Source organism: Cherax quadricarinatus, chromosome 48, assembly GCF_038502225.1.
Source record: "Cherax quadricarinatus isolate ZL_2023a chromosome 48, ASM3850222v1, whole genome shotgun sequence".
NCBI classification, from domain to species: domain Eukaryota; kingdom Metazoa; phylum Arthropoda; class Malacostraca; order Decapoda; family Parastacidae; genus Cherax; species Cherax quadricarinatus.
Genome location: NC_091339.1, coordinates 7,747,280 through 7,765,885, shown reverse-complemented (window position 1 = coordinate 7,765,885; position 18,606 = coordinate 7,747,280). Strand labels below are relative to the sequence as shown.

Below are 18,606 nucleotides of genomic sequence, written 5' to 3'. Positions count from 1 at the left end.
TACGTATTCTAACTTGAGCCTCGCTATCCTTGTAAAAACTCTTAACTGCTGTCAGTAACCTACCACCTATTTCATACATGTGCAACATCTGCCACATTGCTCTCCCATCCACCTAATCATATGCCTTTTCCAAATCCATAAATGCAACAAAAACATTTTTACCCTTATCTAAATACTATTCACCTAAATGCTTCAATGTAACACTTGGTCTACACACCCCTTACCCTTCCTAAAGCCTCCTTGTTCATCTGTGACCCTGCTTTCCATCTTACTCGTAATGCTTTCACTGATAATTCTACCATACACCTTACCAGGTATACTCAGTGGGCTTCTTTCCCTATAATTTTTATACTGTTTGTCCCCTTTGCCTTTGTACAAAGGAACTATGTCATGCTATTTGCCAATCCATAGGTACCTTCCCCTCTTTCATGCATTTATTAAATAAAAGTATCAACCATTCCAACATTTCTGTCTTGATCCCATCAGTCCTATCCGCTTACTCCCTTCCATTCTACCCACAGCCTCAAGCACCTCCCCCACACTCACATCTGCCTCTTCCTCACTCCTACAAGATGTTACACCTTGCTGGCCAATGCACAAAAATCACAGCTTCCCCTCTCTTCATCAACATTTAACAATTCCTCAAAATATTCCCTCCATCTTCCCAATACGGTAGGGCCCCACTTATATGGCAGGTTAGATTCCAGGCTTCTGCCGGAAACCGGACATTGCTGGAAAGCAGAACACCATATTTTCTACCTATAAATGCATACAAATGCCAGGTAACAAGTTTACACTAGCATACATTAAGCTAACAGTAGAACTAGGCATTAAAAAACAAAAAGTAAAATACATACACAGTACATTCATTACTTTAAAATATTTGTAGTCTTAATGTAGAGTGAGAGGTGAGTAGTACGTATTTATTTATAGGAAGTCAGGTGTAGGTAGCTGGTAGGTGTAGGTAGCCCTGGCTCCCCCTCCTATTTGTACTTGTATGATATTTAAAGCAGCCCAGAACGATTACTTATTCGTTACTTACCTTAAAATGTGTGTAGTTTTAATGTAGGGTGAGAGGTGAGTGGTTCTGGAGCCACAAAGCTTCCCTGGCTCTGGAATGTATTATATGATATTTAACCCTTTGACTGTTTCGGACATATTAATACGCATAAATTCTAGCGGCTTCAAATCAAGCAGGAGAAAGCTGGTAGGCCCACATGTGAGAGAATGGGTCTGTGTGGTCAGTGCGCACCACATAAAAAAAATCCTGCAGCACGCAGTGCATAATGAGAAAAAAAAAACTGACCATTTTTTTGGATTAAAACGCCGATTTTGAGGTGCATTTTCATATAGTATTTATCGTTGTATTCTTGTTTTCATGGTCTCGCCTGATAAAATGGAAAACATATTACAGAAATAGAGATGATTTTGATAAGTTTCACGATGAAAACGACCTTGAAATTGAGCTCAAAATACGGGTAATGTTCAATTTTTACCAATGTTCAGGAGTAAGCAAATCACACCACACGTCCAATACACGTCAACTGGGGAGTCTAATATTCTTTCACTAGTGCACTGATATTATTTATACCATTTTTACAATAGTAATGCAGTAGTCTGCATAATGGTAAATTTTGTATTTTTTGTATGAATAAAAAATCAAAATAGAAAGCAATAGTAATATAAGAGGGACCTAGAGACGTAACTAATGAACAGAGGATATGTTATTTTAGTGCCAAAAATGTCTACATTGTTTATTCTGGACCCTATTTTGAAATTGGCATCTTTTTTAATTTGCGTGAAATTGGCCAAATTGCCAATTTCTGACCACTTTATTGGGTAGTTCAAATTGGTAAATGGGCAGTTTCTTGTACTCAACTGATAGAAAGAATGGAGTTCTAAAGAAATAGCTATGAGTTTGGTCAACTGGATCAACGGAATTGGCCAAAAACAGGACCCAAAGCCAGCGAAATCGCCGATGCATGTGTGTCACCGAGACCGCTAACTTTGTGGGAGCATAATTCCATGAATTTTTGACCAAATTTCGTACGTTTGGTGTCATTACCATCGGGAAAAGATTCTCTTATCATTTTATAAGAAAAAATGACTTTTTTTTTTGTCTTTTTTTCTCTCTCCAAAAATTTTGCTACATAGAATGACAGTTTTAGAAAGGGGCTTGTGACAGTCAAAGGGTTAAAGTGGCCCAGAGCAATATTGCTACTACCATCGAAATACACGTACCTTGTTCACCAATTTTAATCATTTCTAACAACTACCTTAAGATGCCATCATAAACAGAAGTAGTAATGCTGAGAACTGTGAACAAAGCCAAATGTGTTAAGGGAAGTCACTGGGTCAAAGGCGGATTGGTACATATTTTCTCTGGTGTTGAACCAGAAAAAATGGAATTATTTTCCTCTGCCCTGCTACCACACTTCGTATTTGTGAAATTTATTGTACTGTGGTGTATGTATCATGTTCATATGCTATGCAACATGTTTCTTATATAATTTTGATGGATTAATGAAAATGTCTATAAAGTCGAACCCCAGTTTTCGTCCGGTCTGGTTATCGTACAATTCAGTTTTCAACCACTTTTTGGCGAAATTTTCCCCGTTTTCACACATCCATTCAGAAATCGTACTTGCCAGACGCGTCCACCTGCCCATGGGTTGCGTCTGCTCATACGTTCATGACTCGGTCTGCCTTTGTTACTCGTTCAGTGAGCATTACTCCTCACATTCATCCGAAACATTTCGTAATAATCCATTTTTTTTTTTTGTGCTTTCAACTGCTAAATAAGCCACCATGGTGCCAAAGAAAGTTCTGAGTGCCATTGTCCATTACCAAGTGCCTCCTGGTAATGGACAGTGCTCTTGCTCATCCTCCAGACTTTGAAGACCAGTTGTTGAGGAAGTTTAGTTCTTGCCCCCTGATACCACTCCTCTCATCCAGCCCATGGACCAGCAGGTTATTTCAAACTTCAAAAAAACTGTACACCAAAGCAATGTTTCGAAGGTGCTTTGAAGTGACGTCAGACACTGAATTGACCCTAAGTGTTCTGGAGGAATCACTTCAGTATCCTCAGTTGCATAAGTCTTATAGATAAGGTTTGGCAGGGTGTGACTTCCAGGATGATTAACTCTTCTTGGAGAAAATTGTGGCCAGAATGTGTCCTCCAGAAGGATTTTGAAGGGTTTGAGGCTGACACTGACGACCCTACACCTGTTGTGAAATCTACTGTGTGTCTGGGGAAGTCCATGGAGTTGGAGGTGAGTGGCCAGGATGTGAACGAGTTGGTGGATGACCACAGGGAAGAGCTAACCACTGAAGAGCTGCAAGACCTTCATCTGGAACAGCAACAGACCTTAGCTGAAGAAATTACTTCAGAGGAGGAGGAAGAGAGAGGGGAGAATGTGCCTTCTTCAGCAATTAAAGACATTTGTGCAAAGTGGAGTGAGGTGCAAAGTTTTGTGGAGAAATATCACCCTACCAAAGCTGTTGCAAGCCATGTCAGCAACATGTTCAGTGACAGTGCCATGTCCCATTTTAGGCAAATCTTAGAGACGCCAGAAACAGGCCTCTCTGGACAGATTTTTTGTGCGACAGGGGTCCAATGACTCAAGCTGGGCCTAGTGCCAGTAAGAGACAAAGAAGGGAAATAACCCCAGATAGGGCTTTGATACCTTAAGTTCTTATGGAGGGGGATTCCCCTTCCAAACAATACCCTTTCCTCTCTCTCCCCTCCTCGCCATCTTCCATACGCCAACAAGAGTCTTCAATAAAGGTAAAAGAAGTGATGTTAAATGTTCATTTATCCATTTCATTAGTCATTTATATTTGTCATTGTTTTCTGTATAAAATGTATTTTTTGTTTATATTTTTTGGGTGTCTGGAATGGATTAATTGGATTTACATTATTTCTTATGGGAAATATTACCTCAGTTTTTGTACAAATCAGTTATCGGTCAACTTTCTGGAATGGATTAAAGACGAAAACAGGGGTTCCTCTCCTCATGTAGCGACGTACTCGTTGACCGACGACTCGGACTTATGACAGGCTCTCTGACCAGTACACATACCTAAATGTATATTAGAAAGGGAGGAATGCAGGCAAGAGGAAGGGAGGGAGACTTGCGCAGCGGACCACAACAGTGTGTGTAAATATTAGGTCTACAGTTCTTTACCCATCTCTGTATGCCTGTCCTTTCCTTCCTACCCTGCCTGCCCAACCCTGTCCTACCCCTCTTTGTTCTACATGCCCTGGCTTGCCCTGCCTGCAGTGCATACCTGCTCTTCCTTGCCCTACCTGCCCTGGCATGCCCTGTCTACTGTGGTCTGCCTGCCTCTCTGAAATGGAGTGATGGTAGAGGGTGTGTTGGAGGTGGGGGAGGGTGGAAAGGATGAAGGCAGGCAGAAGTGGGAGGGATACAGTATGTGTACCAGATGCAGGCGTCAGAAGACTGCGGCAACAAGAGTGTAAATTCTCTACCAATCTCCGTCTGCCCTGCCTACCTTATGCTGCTCTCTTCCATCTGCCCGGCCTGCTTTGCCTTTCCTTGCCCTACTTTCCCTCCCTGTCTATCTACTGACTTGTTTGCCTGTTCAACCTGTCTCTGACCTGTCTGATTTTCTGTGCTCTACATACCCCAGTCTGGCCTGCCTGCTCTACCTTGCTCTACATGCCTGTCTGCTCTACCTTGCTCTACATGCCTGTCTGCTCTACCTTGCTCTACATGCCCCAGTCTGCTCTACCTTGCTCTACTTGCCCCAGTCTCCCTAGCTTGCTTTTCCTTTCTCTACATGCTCCAGTCTGCCCTGCCTGCTCTACCTTGCTCTACATGCCCCAGTCTGGCCTGCCTGCTCTTTCTTGTACCTGTCCTATCTGCTGTGCCTCGCCAACTCTAGCCTGCCTATCCTTCCCTGGCCTGCCCTACCTCTGCCCTGTCCTGCCTACCATGCCTTATCCTGGGCATAAGCCTGCTCTTGGGTACCAATGGCTCTGGAGATTTCAAGCTGAAGCTTATGACTGTTTACTCCTCAGAAAAACCCAGAATATATAAACAAAAAGTGTCCAAGGTAGGTTTGGTGTGTTCTGGCTTCTTAAAATGAATTACCATAAAACCTTGTATTTTGGGGTTTGAGGTACGATACGTCTTCTGGAACAGATTAATATCATAACTCGAGGGACCACCATGATGTATACAATTAATAACCTACCAGATTTTACTCTTTTTTGTGATTAATATTATTACACTGTTGTTATTCCTTGAGTGGTGGAAATAAGCCTAATAAATGCAAGGGACTAAATTGCATTTCTTAGTAAATAATTCATAGGATGTCCTTATTAATTATTTGTAAATTGTTTTCAAGGTATTGCAAAGACTTTTTACATACAGTTATTTTATTAACCTGGTTATGTTGTTGGCCTGTTAAAAGTACATTACATATTATCAAATATAGGTACAAAAACACAAGAGGTAATCACATTACCACACAATATGCACAAGGACACAATGGACAGGTTCAATTTCTAATTAAATTTCTTTCTTAATATACAACTGAAATTTCAGCATTCAGATAAAAACATAAGATCAGTTTCAAAGCTATTCAAAAGGGTTCTCAAAAAATTGTATCAAAATTACAAGACATCCCTTTTTTAAAATTCCTTTAAATAATCTTATACTCTCTCTTTTACAGTAACTAATATTTTTTATGGGGCACAAAATTCACAAAGCTGAAATATTTGCATAATGGAAGTAAATACATGGTCTTGATATAAATATATATATACCTGTATATATGGTATACTATACTATATATTATACCTATATGTGTGTGTGTGTATATGCGTGTGTGCAAGTGTGTGCATGCGCATGTGTGTGTGTCCATATGTGCCTGCAAAGAGTAGGTTTCACAGGTTATGTCCAAGAGCACTGGTCACTTATCAGTTCACACAGTTACGAGGTATTCAGCCACTGTGAATTCTGCTATCCTCATATTCTGCTCTGAGAACATAAAAACATATCATGGTTATATATGTGCAGTCACAAGAGAATGTCATTATGACTGATGGCAGTTACAAGCGGCAGTGGAATGACAACAGTAATCAATGCTGAGTGCAGTATGAACACAGATCCCATTTAATATTAGGAATCATTGACCCCATTCCTTAAAACATTATATCAACTACATAGCTGGAGTTTCTTAACATTAATTATGTTAAGAAGGCAAAACTCTGCCAAGGGAACATTTATGCTGTGGGTGAACAGAGGCTAAGCTCTGGCTACAAGCAACAGGTCCACGTCAAGCATAGCACTTCTGTTACAGCACTTCTTTTTGATTTTAGTGGTAATACATGGCTAAAACTAGCCTGGGCACCTAAGAAGGCATCATGCCTGGAGGATATGTAGGGTTCTCGCTGCAATACATTCCTACCTACACTCTGCTGGCATACTGTGTAGCATGCAAAACATATTTCACTCATTTCTAACATGCATTGTGTGTTTTTAATAATATGTTTACTCTTGTACAATATATACACTTGCATAATCTATTTACAAAGAACTGGTAATTAAAATTATATTTACTTAAACATTAAAATCACAGCCTGGGAATTTAGAATTCCACTATCTTGACTGCAACCAGTGGAAGTCATTACCTGTATCATGAAAGAAAGTGGAAGAGTGAAGTACTCAATATAGGCATTAGTTTCTCTCATCGTATCATAAATACTAGTAAGCTGACTATGAGCAAAAAGGCCTAAAATCTGTAATTAAGAATAGCCATTCAGGAGCTCCAAAGTCTCGCCTTCACTATTAATTAACCATGGCAAAAGATCAATGGCATAAAATATTTATGCATCATGGTTTTGTAATTAGTGTAGTTGAGGTATTTGTCTACATATGCAGTATTAGAAATTTAACAAAAATTACAACATTTATTAATCAGTGAAGCCTACATTTCCATTACAAAATGATTACTGATGCCTACATTGTTTCTGCTTCGAACATTTACAATATCAAGTCTGTCTTAGGTACTTTGGAAGATGTCACTTAACATATTATGCTGCAAGACATTGAAATCTTTAATATATTCTCTGTTATATGAAAAACTTTCAGAGAACAAGAGATCAGACAATAATTTTGCAAATAATCAATAATGAATACAAAAACATGAGTTATCTTTCCCTCAAGGAAGAAAATATACAAAGTTATGCTTGGAAAAATTCTCTCCAAATACATTAAAGCTAAAGCCTCAGCAAATAAATATATAACATTAAGAAATCAGGATGACTTCCAATTGCAGTCTTACCAACCAATGACAACCCAATAATGTTTTGCACATTATCAAACTTAGCAAGTGGACAAATATCCACCAGTGATTTGGATAAAAAATAAATACCTAAACTGCATGCCAGATATATACAAATATGACTTGTGTTTAAGGGAATGATTGCTCCTATTCAAAACCTCAAATGCTGCCAATTCACAATAAATGAAATATTAATTACTACAGTACCATATACCATCAGTAATTTAGATTTACAGCACTCATTCCTAATAATTCAAATAATCTAAACAAATTTATTTAATTTATTAATGTAAAATGATAGAAATAATTATACTGTATTTAATGTGTACTTTTTAAAATTTTACAAGTAGTTTTGATACTTAACACAATAAATGGCTCCTTATTAGTTGACCCACCTCTCCTGTAATCCTGTACATAGCACCAGGGAGAGGGCTGGGATCTCTCAGTTGCTTGCTATAGTCTATGAAATATCTTTGTGATGGTCATGAACTTGATAAATCATTTAAAATGTCAGACTTTTAGAGTGAGCTAGTCAAGGAGGTATATGGCATGATCATCACAGAGGGGCAGCAGAGACTGCTTGTTTCAGGTTGTTAGACAAGTGAGAGATGGCAACAAAAGCATCCACCATTGCTTGAACTGCTACCACTGATGGGAACTGCAGTGCTGCAGTCTTTGCTGCTGATACAGTGTTCTTCATAGCATCGCATAGAGCATTGGAACAGTTTAATACACGTGTTCTTACTTCAGCATTTACAATGTTGCGATGGACAGTGTCACCAATATAAACTAATTTATGTGCATTTAAAATAACAAACTTGGAGTGTGCAATAAAAACCTTTGGTGGCTGGTTGTTCTCTATGGTGAGAAGGAATGCATCGATAGCAGTATTCAGATGCTGAAGATGCACCTCAGCCTGATTTCCATAGAATGCTACAACTTGTCGGTCATTTGGATCTAAAATGCTACTGCCTTTTTTGTCAGTGACTGTACAAGATGAATCAACTTTGCGTAAAGCTTTCTCGTGATCGCTGTCTACTATTAGCTGTGACTGTTTCACTAAGTTGTCAAATGACTTCCTTAGTTGTGCTGGCAACTCTTTCTTAATATCTTCATGTTCACGCTCCACACTTTCCCGAGTCTCCAAGTTTACATAATCATAGTCCTCAAGCCAATTTCTTGCATCATTTTCATACATATTCTCAAGTTGCTTTTTCTCTGGAAGATCAGGTAAAGGACGTTCCTGGACTGGAGTCTTTTCATCATCATCTAGTCCTTGCTGGCGTGAAAACCCTGTCAGATCGAAACTTGGTGATTTTTTGAAAATGGAAGAAACCTTTGCTTGAATATTTAAAGCTAAACGCCGCACATCCTCTACCAAAGTATGAGCAATTATTGCTAACTGGGTGAGGTTCTCTGGATTAGTACCACTTGCCAAAGCCTGGGTCCATCCACCTCCCTGCAATCTGGACCATGCTTCATCCACAGTGGCAGCTGATCTTGTCACTGGTTCTAAAAGTCTATGCAACTTCCTAGCTACACTTCGTTCCCCATTTTGAGCAGCATTAACAGCTGAACCTTGACCAAATTTCAAAATGTCATGCACTGACTGACGAAGTCGGAAGACGATTACCTTCATATCTCCTTCTCTCTCCTCGACTGTCTCTCTTGTTCTCCATGATCCACTCTGATGTACTGTTGACAGTTTTTCTATGGCCCCATATACTTCCTGCTGTAGTTTTGCTAACATATCTAAAGCAGAATCATGTTCCAGAGGAAGTTCTTTTCCTAAGCTTAAATCCACTTCACCGCCAGATGAGTCAGAACCAGATGAAAGACGGTTTGTTGTAGCATCTACAGAATCTGGTTGACGAACATCTCTGCTAACTTGTGGTGGCACATCATATACACCTTCACCACCACGCATCAGAAGTGCGCGTGGTGTTCTAGACGGTGGTGTGTCATATGTATCAGATCCTACTAGTAATGCAGAGCGAGGAACATCATAAGCATCTCTTGCATCCCTCGACTCTCGTGGAGGAAGTTTAGGACGCTGAGACCCTGTTACTTTTCGCGGTTCTGGTGGGATGTCGTATACATCGTGAGACTCTAAGCTAGAGCGGTTAGAAGACCCACCAAGTGAGGACAGAGAAAGAGACTCAGAGGCAGCTAATGATGAGGCAGAAGAGGAGGTTGACAGTTGTGAGGACTCGCATGACATGACAGATACACCACTGGAACGGTCACTTGGTGGCATATCAAGCTGAGCATCCTGATTTGCATTTGTTGGTCTCGGTACATCATATTCTTGGTGGTTATCACTAAATGCTGGCACAGTTGGTGGAGCACCACCCCGGACACCTTTAATAAGACTTCGTGGTGCACTACCTAAGCGCTGAGTGTCTGTGTGCGCTCGAGGTGAATCATAGTGTTGCTGAGACCTCGGAGAGTCATACAATGGTCGTACCTTTGGGGAATCATACTGGGAACGTGGTATATCATACTGGTCTAGTGGGGAGCGTGCGTGAGTTCGGGGAGTGTCATAGCGGAGACTGCTGCTGCGTGATAAACGAGCACCTCCTGTAAAGAAAAGTATTAATCACTACAAAATTGATTATGCTCAACAAAGTCATCCTTTAAATAACATGAAAATACAATAATACATGTAGCAGTCTAAAGATCTACAATAACATAAATCCTCTAGTAGGAAGAGATGTGATTACCAGAAGTACTGATTACTATTGTGACCAGGTGGTATTTGAACTAGTACACCTGCTAGAAATGAAAGAGGGATCTCAGGACCCAAGGAATATTGGAGCATATAGTGGTGACTGTAGACAAGATAATGACACACCTGAAAGAGATGGAAGTGAAAAATGCAATGGAGCCAGGCAAGAATTCATTATGGAAACTAGACCCAGGAGCAGCACTACTTTTCAAGATAGAGGAATTAAGGTCTTCATTAGTACCTTGGATTACAGTGACTGAAGATTTCCTTGACAAAATAATTGTAGTTACAGAGACTAGCCAAGCACTGCTCCCATGTATTTACCACATGCTGATCCACATATTTCCTGTTATTGCTTACCTAGAATTTGTCTGGTGAAGGTGGGTGAAGGCAAGAATGTATGGGTAGAGGAATGTGAAAAATAGGTTGTGGCATGGTGGGTGAAGGTTAGAGCATCTGGCATTGAGGCTACACAATGAGGCTCAAGGCTCCTTTCATACAAGTCTAATATCATACCTTGTGCTACATTCGTACACTTCCAATACCGTACCTTGTGCTACATTTGAGCATGTCCAATACTGTACCTTGGCTCCACACCAACTGTTCATTCAAGCTTCCCTTATTTTTCATGGGTTTGTGAGGTCTCTGTAGGGAGACCTAATTTAACCAATTATATGGTCACACCTTGGCTTGGCAAATGGCTTAAGTCTGAGGTCTTTTGTTCATGACGGCGTCAGACCTCGGCATCAGGTCGTAACATGTGGTCTACGCCTTATGGGGAAGGGGGTGCTTAGAGGGATATAAGCCAGGGAACAGCTGAGCAAGGGGTTATTGGAGACAGGTCCGGGGAGCGAGAGCTCTGGACAGCTGCGTGTGTAGTGGACCATGCATTGGGAATCTTGGGTCAGCTGGTCAGTGAATTAAGAGTGAGTACTAGTCCGTGTTACTGATAACATCTACCCTTCCCTCTGGTAATAAGTCTCATTGGTCAGTTGTTACATTATGTCAATTTCCATCAGGATATGTCATATTCTAGCCCTTTTATGTTATTAAGTAAACAAGTATAGCCATAATTCCCATTTTTATTTGAACCTTCATATGCTATTCCCTATTTTGTTACGCACTGGAATAACACAGGAGATGTGCTCGCTTGCTGGGATACCTCAGGCAGAGTGGGTAAAGGTCTCGCAACAAGTCCTCACTGCACACCCAGCAACCTAACACATACCATCCACAACCCCCACCCATATCACTCACCCCTAAAATTCCCTCATGGCCACATGCCTTCATACACACCATTGCAACTAGTAACCTCCACCCACACAACTTCTCCACAGCCACACACCTTCACCCACACATTCCAACCAACAACCTACCCCCACACAACCCACCCTATGGCACTTCCCCACTACCTGAAGACCCCACCTTGCCTAGTCCCTTGACCTGCCCACACCTTACCCAGTTTTTCACCTTAACATGCTGCCCAAACACCTAATCATTTAAGTCACTCACCACCAACCACATATTGACCCACCCAGTCACCACCCACTGCCCAGCATCCTTCACCTCCCAACACCAGCCTCCAGCTCCTGTCTCCACCCTTCCACCTTTGTCTCCACCTCCCACAACAGGAGTCACCCAACTCTTACATCTTGTTCCCCCGCCCCCACACCAAACCTGCTCACCCCAACTGCTCTAACTCCTCTTGTGTACACCCAACCACTCTAATCTCTCCTTTATAACTCCCATGCAGTAGCATGAGTAGGATAACCAAACCTCTGTTTGATAGCAGAGATGTGGTTGCAGGATCTTTGACACTCATCACCCTTCAATTACATTAATATCATCATTGTTTCTTAGTTTTGAGAACTATTAATTTTTTTTTTCCATATGTTCTTCAGTTTGGTTTACACAATTTTTTATTACATGCCATTTTCCAATGTGCTTGTATGTGTATTCACCTAATTGTAGTTGCAGGGATCAATTCTTAGCTCCTGGCCCCACCTCTTCACTGGTTGCTACTAGGTCCACTCTCTCCCTGCTCCATGAGCTTTATCATCCTCTTCTTAAAACTATGTATGGATCCTGCCTCCACTACATCACAATCCAGATTGTTCCACTTCCTGACAACTCTGGCTGAAGAAATACTTCCTAACATCCCTGTAACTCATCTGAGTTTTCAACTTAGTTGTGACCCCTTGTTGCTGTGTCACAACTATGAAACATTGTCCCTATCCACCTTGTCAATTCCTCTCAGTATTTTGTGTTATGTCCCCCCTCTATCCCTCCTATCCTCCAGTGTTGTCAGGTTGAGTTCCCTTAACCTCTCCTCATAGGGCAAACCCCTCAGCTCTGGGACTAGTCTTGTTGCAAACCTTTAGACTTTTTCTAATTTCTTGATGTGTTTGACCATGTGTGCGTTCCATACTGGTGCTGCATACTCCAATATGGACCTGAAGTACACGGTGTACAGTGTCATGAATGACTCCTTACTTTGATGTCAAAACGCTATTCTCAGGTTTGCCAGGCACCCATATGCTACAGCAGTTATATATGTAGAGTCGCTGTTCATTATGTTTGGTGCTTTTACCGCTTTTCTGCCGTTATTGCCATTTTCCTAACAACAGTTGCATAAAGGAAGGATGAATGGCACATTTTAAAAAGTAAGTACAGTGGACCCTCGGTTATCAGCCATAATCTGTTCCAAAAGGTCGGCCTAAAACCGAAATGGCTGAAAACCTAAATAAGAATTAATGTAAATCCATTTAATCTGTTTCAGACATCCAAAAATATTAACAAAAAATATATTTTTTGAAGATTAACTATAGTTTCACATACACAAAAAAATGAGAACTAAATAAAATGACTAATGAAATGGATGAATGAACATTTAAATCACTTTCACCTTTATTGAAGAGCCTTGTTGGTGTATGCAAAATGGTGAGGAGCAGAGAGAGGCGAATTTATTGTTGAAAGACAGGACAACATGCTTAAATTTGACGCTATTATCAACTCTCTGGCTTATTTATCTTTCACCATTCATTTAATATGACAATAAACAATATTAATAACACAGAAACATAATATATACTCTAGAATGAATAACATATGTTATTACGTATGTGGAGTGGTGGTGGTGGTGGGGGTGTTGGGTTTATAAGGGCCACTGAGAGCATAAGCCATACATATTAGTGGTAGTGGAGGTGACAGCACAGGCCACCACTATTCACACAATGTACGTAATTTATAAATAAGAAATATTTACACTTTATAAATAAGTAATATTTACACTTACCTTGGAGGAGATGCTGGCAGGGAGGCGTATGTTGTCAGTGGCCCTATATACCTCCAAAAACATTGGAGGAGTCAGTTTCATGTCGTCCTTTTTCTATTGCTTAATCGCTTAACTTACTTGCTGCACTGTTAATGCTACACGTTATCGTTGGCTGGCGCTATAGCCTTTATCTACTCCTGCTGCTTTAGTATCATACATATTGTAGAGTCACTGAAGAAGACACATTCTCCCCTCTTTTCCTCCTTCACATTCATACTTTTCAGCAACTTCTTTCTTGTATTCCATCGTGTTTCTCACTTTCTTTACCAAAGGAACTTTCTTTGGGCTTTTGCAGTTGCACTCAATCATTAACCACAAACAACAATGTATGGCTGGCTGGCTGGCTGCCCGCCCGGCCCCGCCTGCCGGCTGCCCGGCCCCGCCTGCCTGGCCCTGCCTGCCTGGCCCTGCCTGCCTGGCCCTGCCTGCCTGGCCCTGCCTGCCTCGCCCTGCCTGCCTCGCCCTGCCTGCCTCGCCCTGCCTGCCTCGCGAACGCGCGAAGTGGTGGGTGGATGCTTCTGGTACGGTCTAACCGAAATAATGGCCGATAACCGGGACAGAATTTCAGCCAAAAAAACGGGCAAAAATGGAATTGGCCGATATCCTTAACAGCCGATAACCGATGGTCCACTGTATTGTATGTACTGCGTATATATTTTACTATACTGGGCACTTAATATATGTTAGTGTAAACATGTTATTAGGCATTTTAGATGCCTGCGATAATGAAAAAAACACCTCTTTTCTACCCACCAGCAATTAATGCTTATCGTTTGGGGTTGCAAACCTGAGGAGCCCTACGAATGGCAGGCCCTGCCTTACAGCACTTTGCTTTATGGGGTTCTACTAATGCGGCAGTTTTCAATTATACCCAATCTTCATTTATTTAGCATGCCAGCATAATAAGTTCATTTAGGTACAGGTACAAACGTAAGTACAGTGGACCCCCAGTCATTGGCCGCAATCCGTTCCTGAAGGTTGCCTGATAACCGAAATGGCCGATAACCAAATTAATATTTCCCATAAGAATTAATGAAAATACAATTAATTTGTTCCCAACAAAAATATTCACAAAAAAAAAAAAATTTTTTTTACAATTATGTAAGTATTACATACCATTATTGAAGGCTAATGCTGGCTTCTGTAAGATAGGGAGGAGTTAGTGTTTGGAAGGGGAATCCCCCTCCATGAAGACTTTAGGTTACTTCCCTTCTCTGTCTTTTAATGCCACTAGAACCAGCTTGAGTCACTGGACCCCAGTCTCACAAAATAACTGTCCAGAGTGCTCTGTTTCTGGCATCTCTTTAAGATTTCCCTGAAGTTGGACAGGGTTTTGTCACAAAACATATTGCAGATATGGCTTGTTTCAGCTTTGTCAGGGTGGTGTTTCTCTACAAAAGCTTACACCCTGGTCCACATTGCACACACCTCTTTAATCTCTGAAGAAGGCACCTCCTTCACTCCCTCTTCCTCCTCCTCTGAAGCAAGTTCCTCAGCTCCAGTCTGTTTCTGTTTAAGTTGAAGCTCTTGCAGCTGTTCAGTGGTAAGCTCTTCCCTGTGGTCCTCCACTAACTCTTCCACATCCTCACCACTCGCCTCCAACCCCAGGGACTTCCCCAAAGATACACTAGAGTCCACAGGGTCAGCAGGGTCAGGGTCACGGTGAGTCTCAAACCCTTCAAAATCCCTCTGTTGGACACAATCTGGCCACAGTTTTCTCCAAGCAGAGTTCAAAGTCCTGGAAGTCACTCCCTCCCAAGCCTTACCTATAAGGTTTATGCAATGGAGGATAGCAAAGTGATTCCTCCAGAACTGTCTTAGGGTCAACTGAGTGTCTGAGGTCACTTCAAAGCACTTTTGAAACTGCTTTTGTGTAGAGTTTTTTGAAGTTAGAAATGACCTGCTGGTCCATGGGCTGGAGGAGAGGAGTGGTGTTAGGCAAGAACTGCACTTTTATGAAACTGAAGTCCCTAAACACTTGGTCTTCCAAGTCTGGAGGATGTGCAGGAGCATTGTCTAGTAACAGGAGGCAAGTGAGTGGCGATTTCTTTTCCAGGAGGTATTTTTTCACACTTGGGCCAAACACATCATTAACCCACTCTTTTTGAAAATTTGCCTTGTGACCCTTGCCTTATGATTAGCTTTCCACATCACACACAATCTATTCTTTATGACATTGTTTTTCTTAAACACACTGGGATTTTCTGAGTGATACACAGGTAAACGCTTCACTTTGAAATACCCACTAGCATTACTGCACAACAAAAGAGTAACCCTGTCTTTCATAGGCTTGTGTCCTGGCAGTGCCTTTTCCTCCTGGGTAATGTAGGTCCTCTTTGGAATTTCCTTCCAAAACAGGCCTGTTTCGTCACAATTGAAAACTTGTTGGGGTTCGAATCCTTCAGCCTTTACATAGTCCTGGAATTCGTGAACATACCTTTCAGCTCCACTACACTGTCTCCCACTAATTCTTTTTCCTTAATCCAATAATAATAACTTTTCCATCTCTTCCATTATCGGCGTCCTTCGTTTAGTTAGAAAAGTTACTCCTTTTGCAACATTAGCATCTTTGATTTGTTCTTTCTTTGCCAGGATGGATGTAATTGTTGATTTATTCTTGCTGTACATCTTGGCAAGTTCCATCACCTTCATACCACTCTCAAACGTTTCGATCGCTTCACGCTTAAATTCAATGGTGTTTCTCACTTTCTTTACCACAGGAACTTTACTAGGAACTTTCTTTGGAGCCATGGTTACTTATCTCACAGTTGCACTGCAAGAAAAACTGCTAAAAACAATGGTAAACAAGTGGAATGTCTGGATGTATGAGCAGAAGCCTCCTCAGCCACCGAGAGACAAAGCCAAACTGAAGCGCAAGCTGCCCCAGCTGGCGGACGGATGCGTCCAAAACCGCCGATAACAGAGTGAACAGCCGATAACCGGGTGCCGAAAAACCCGCCAATAACCGAGTTGGCCGATAACCGGGGGTCTACTGTACAATTATCACAGTAACACATTTCACTATTCCAGCAGTTGTGGCCCGACTCTCTCTCAAGCTTGGTATCCATGCACCATTTTTTTCAGTTTGTTTACAGCCTCTATGCACTCGAGTCTCTCTGGATTCTGTCTGGAAACTTTCCAAAGTTTCAAATATTTTAAGTCATTATGTATATAATATTTAATATTTTTTGGAAGTTATGATAAAAAGAGGAGTTGCAAGCCTCCCAAATGCCAAGTTAGAAATAATTAAACTCAGTGAGCAAAGTATGTCTATGGGTGAGATAGTACTGCTGTACTTTAAAAAATACTACAAGGACCCCAATGGAAATAACACTTGACTCTTTTTGGGTTATCCTAGTGGGTAATTTACATGTGTTACTATGTGTGAAAATTCTACTTACGTTTGTACCTGTACCTAAATGAACTTAGTATGCTGGCATGCAGGTACAAAAAAATATATAAAATATTTGGAAAATAAGTTAACCTTACAGAAAAATAGCTCTAAAATCTGGGAACATTTTGGTGTAAATCTCATTTTTGTATAATTTAAAAACTCCTAGGTAGTAGGTTGGTAGACAGCAGCCACTCAGGGGGGTACTACCATCCTGCCAACCGAGTGTAAAACAAAAGCCTGTAATTGTTTTACATGATGGTAGGATTGCTGGTGTCTTTTTTCTGTCTCATAAACATGCAAGATTTCAGGTAAGACTTCTACTTAAACTGAGATTGAACTGATAAGGATTTGTTGAATATTTGCAAGAGTTTCATAAAGATCAGTATAGTGCCTTGTGCTCAGTGGGTGCAAGACAACACCTCCAGAGAGTCATTAATCCTCCTGTTCCTCTGGCAGCATCAAGACTGGTGTATGGCCATCCAGTGTTATGAGATCACAGTTCACTGTGACATAAAATAATAGAATAGGTATCTCCATAGTGCCTTGTTTGAGTGGTGTCCTATTTTAGCAATATTTAACAGAAGCATTCTTTTTCTTGGACTTCTTGAGGGAGTCAAGCTACAGCTCTAGGTTCTGCTAATGATATATTTAGCTGTGTTTTGACAATATTGCACTCCAGCTTTAGGCCCTGATATACTGACCTCAAACCTAATCAGTCTGACCCAGTTCCTGGGTCCTTTAAGGGTAAGATGCAACTGTCTGAACACATAACACAAAAGAGGTAAATAGTTAATAAAACTCTTAGTGAAGAGTTTTTACGAGGATAATTAGGCTCAGGTTAGAGTATATAGGAGAGGGGGAGATCATTTTGCAGTAAAAGTAGGCTTCAGACAAGGATGTCACCATGGTTCAATATATTTATAGATGGGATTGTAAGAGAAGTGAATGTTCGGGTGTTGGCAAGAGGTGTGGGGTTAAAAGATATAGAATCTATCATAAAGTGGGAGTTGTCACAGTTGCTCTTTGCTGATGACATTGTGCTTTTGGGAGATTCTGAAGAGAAGTTGCAGAAGTTCGTGGATGAGTTTGATAGGGTATATAAAAGAAGAAAATTGAAAGTGAATATAGGAAAGAGTAAGGTGATGAGGATAAAAATTAGGTGATGAAAGATTGGATATCAGATTGGAAGGAGAGAGTATGGAGGAGGTGAATGTATTCAGATACTTAGGAGTGGATGTGTCAGCAGGTGGGTCTATAAAAGATGAGGTGAATCATAGAATTGATGAGGGAGGAAAAGGTGAGTGGTGCACTTAAGAGTCTGTGGAGACAAAGAACTTTGTCCATGGAAGCAAAGAGGGTAATGTATGAGAGTATAGTTATACCAACGCTCTTGTATGGGTGTGAAACATGGGTGGTGATGTTGCAACAAGGAGAAGGCTGGAGGCAGTGGAGATGTCAAGTCTGAGGGCAAAGTGTGGTGTGAATACAATGCACAGAATTCATAGTTCGGAAATTAGGAGGAGGTGCAGGATTACCAAAACTATTATCCAGAGGGCTGAGGAGGGGTTGTTGAGGTGGTTTGGACATGTAGGAAGGATGGAACAAAATAGAATGACTTCAAGAGTGTATAAATCTATAGTGGAGGGAAGGCAGGGTAGGGGTCGGCCAAGGAAAGGTTGGAGGGAGGGGACAAAGGTGGCTTTGTGTGCGTGGGGCTTGGACTTCCAGCAAGCATGCGTGAGCATGTTAGATAGGAGTGAATGGAGACAAATGGTGTTTAGGACTTGTTGTTGGAGTGCGAGCAAGGTAACATTGTTACGAGTATGGCCATACCCG

At 41.2% G+C, this 18,606-nt stretch overlaps 2 protein-coding genes across 4 annotated transcripts in view; one reads left to right on the top strand and one right to left on the bottom strand.

The window, feature by feature from the left end:
• The window catches only part of Polr3H (RNA polymerase III subunit H), a 797,681-nt gene that overhangs the window by 142,025 nt on the left and 637,050 nt on the right, over positions 1 to 18,606 (top strand). The gene's annotated exons all lie outside the window — the stretch shown is intronic.
• The window catches only part of p130CAS (Serine_rich_CAS and FAT-like_CAS_C domain-containing protein p130CAS), a 488,085-nt gene continuing 474,865 nt past the window's right edge, over positions 5,387 to 18,606 (bottom strand). For both annotated transcript variants that reach the window (XM_070094843.1, XM_053787254.2), the window contains exon 5: positions 5,387 to 9,894. In XM_070094843.1, coding sequence (XP_069950944.1) covers positions 7,871 to 9,894 — 2,024 coding nt within the window. In that variant the 3' untranslated portion in view covers positions 5,387 to 7,870. The remainder of the gene's footprint in view (positions 9,895 to 18,606) is intronic.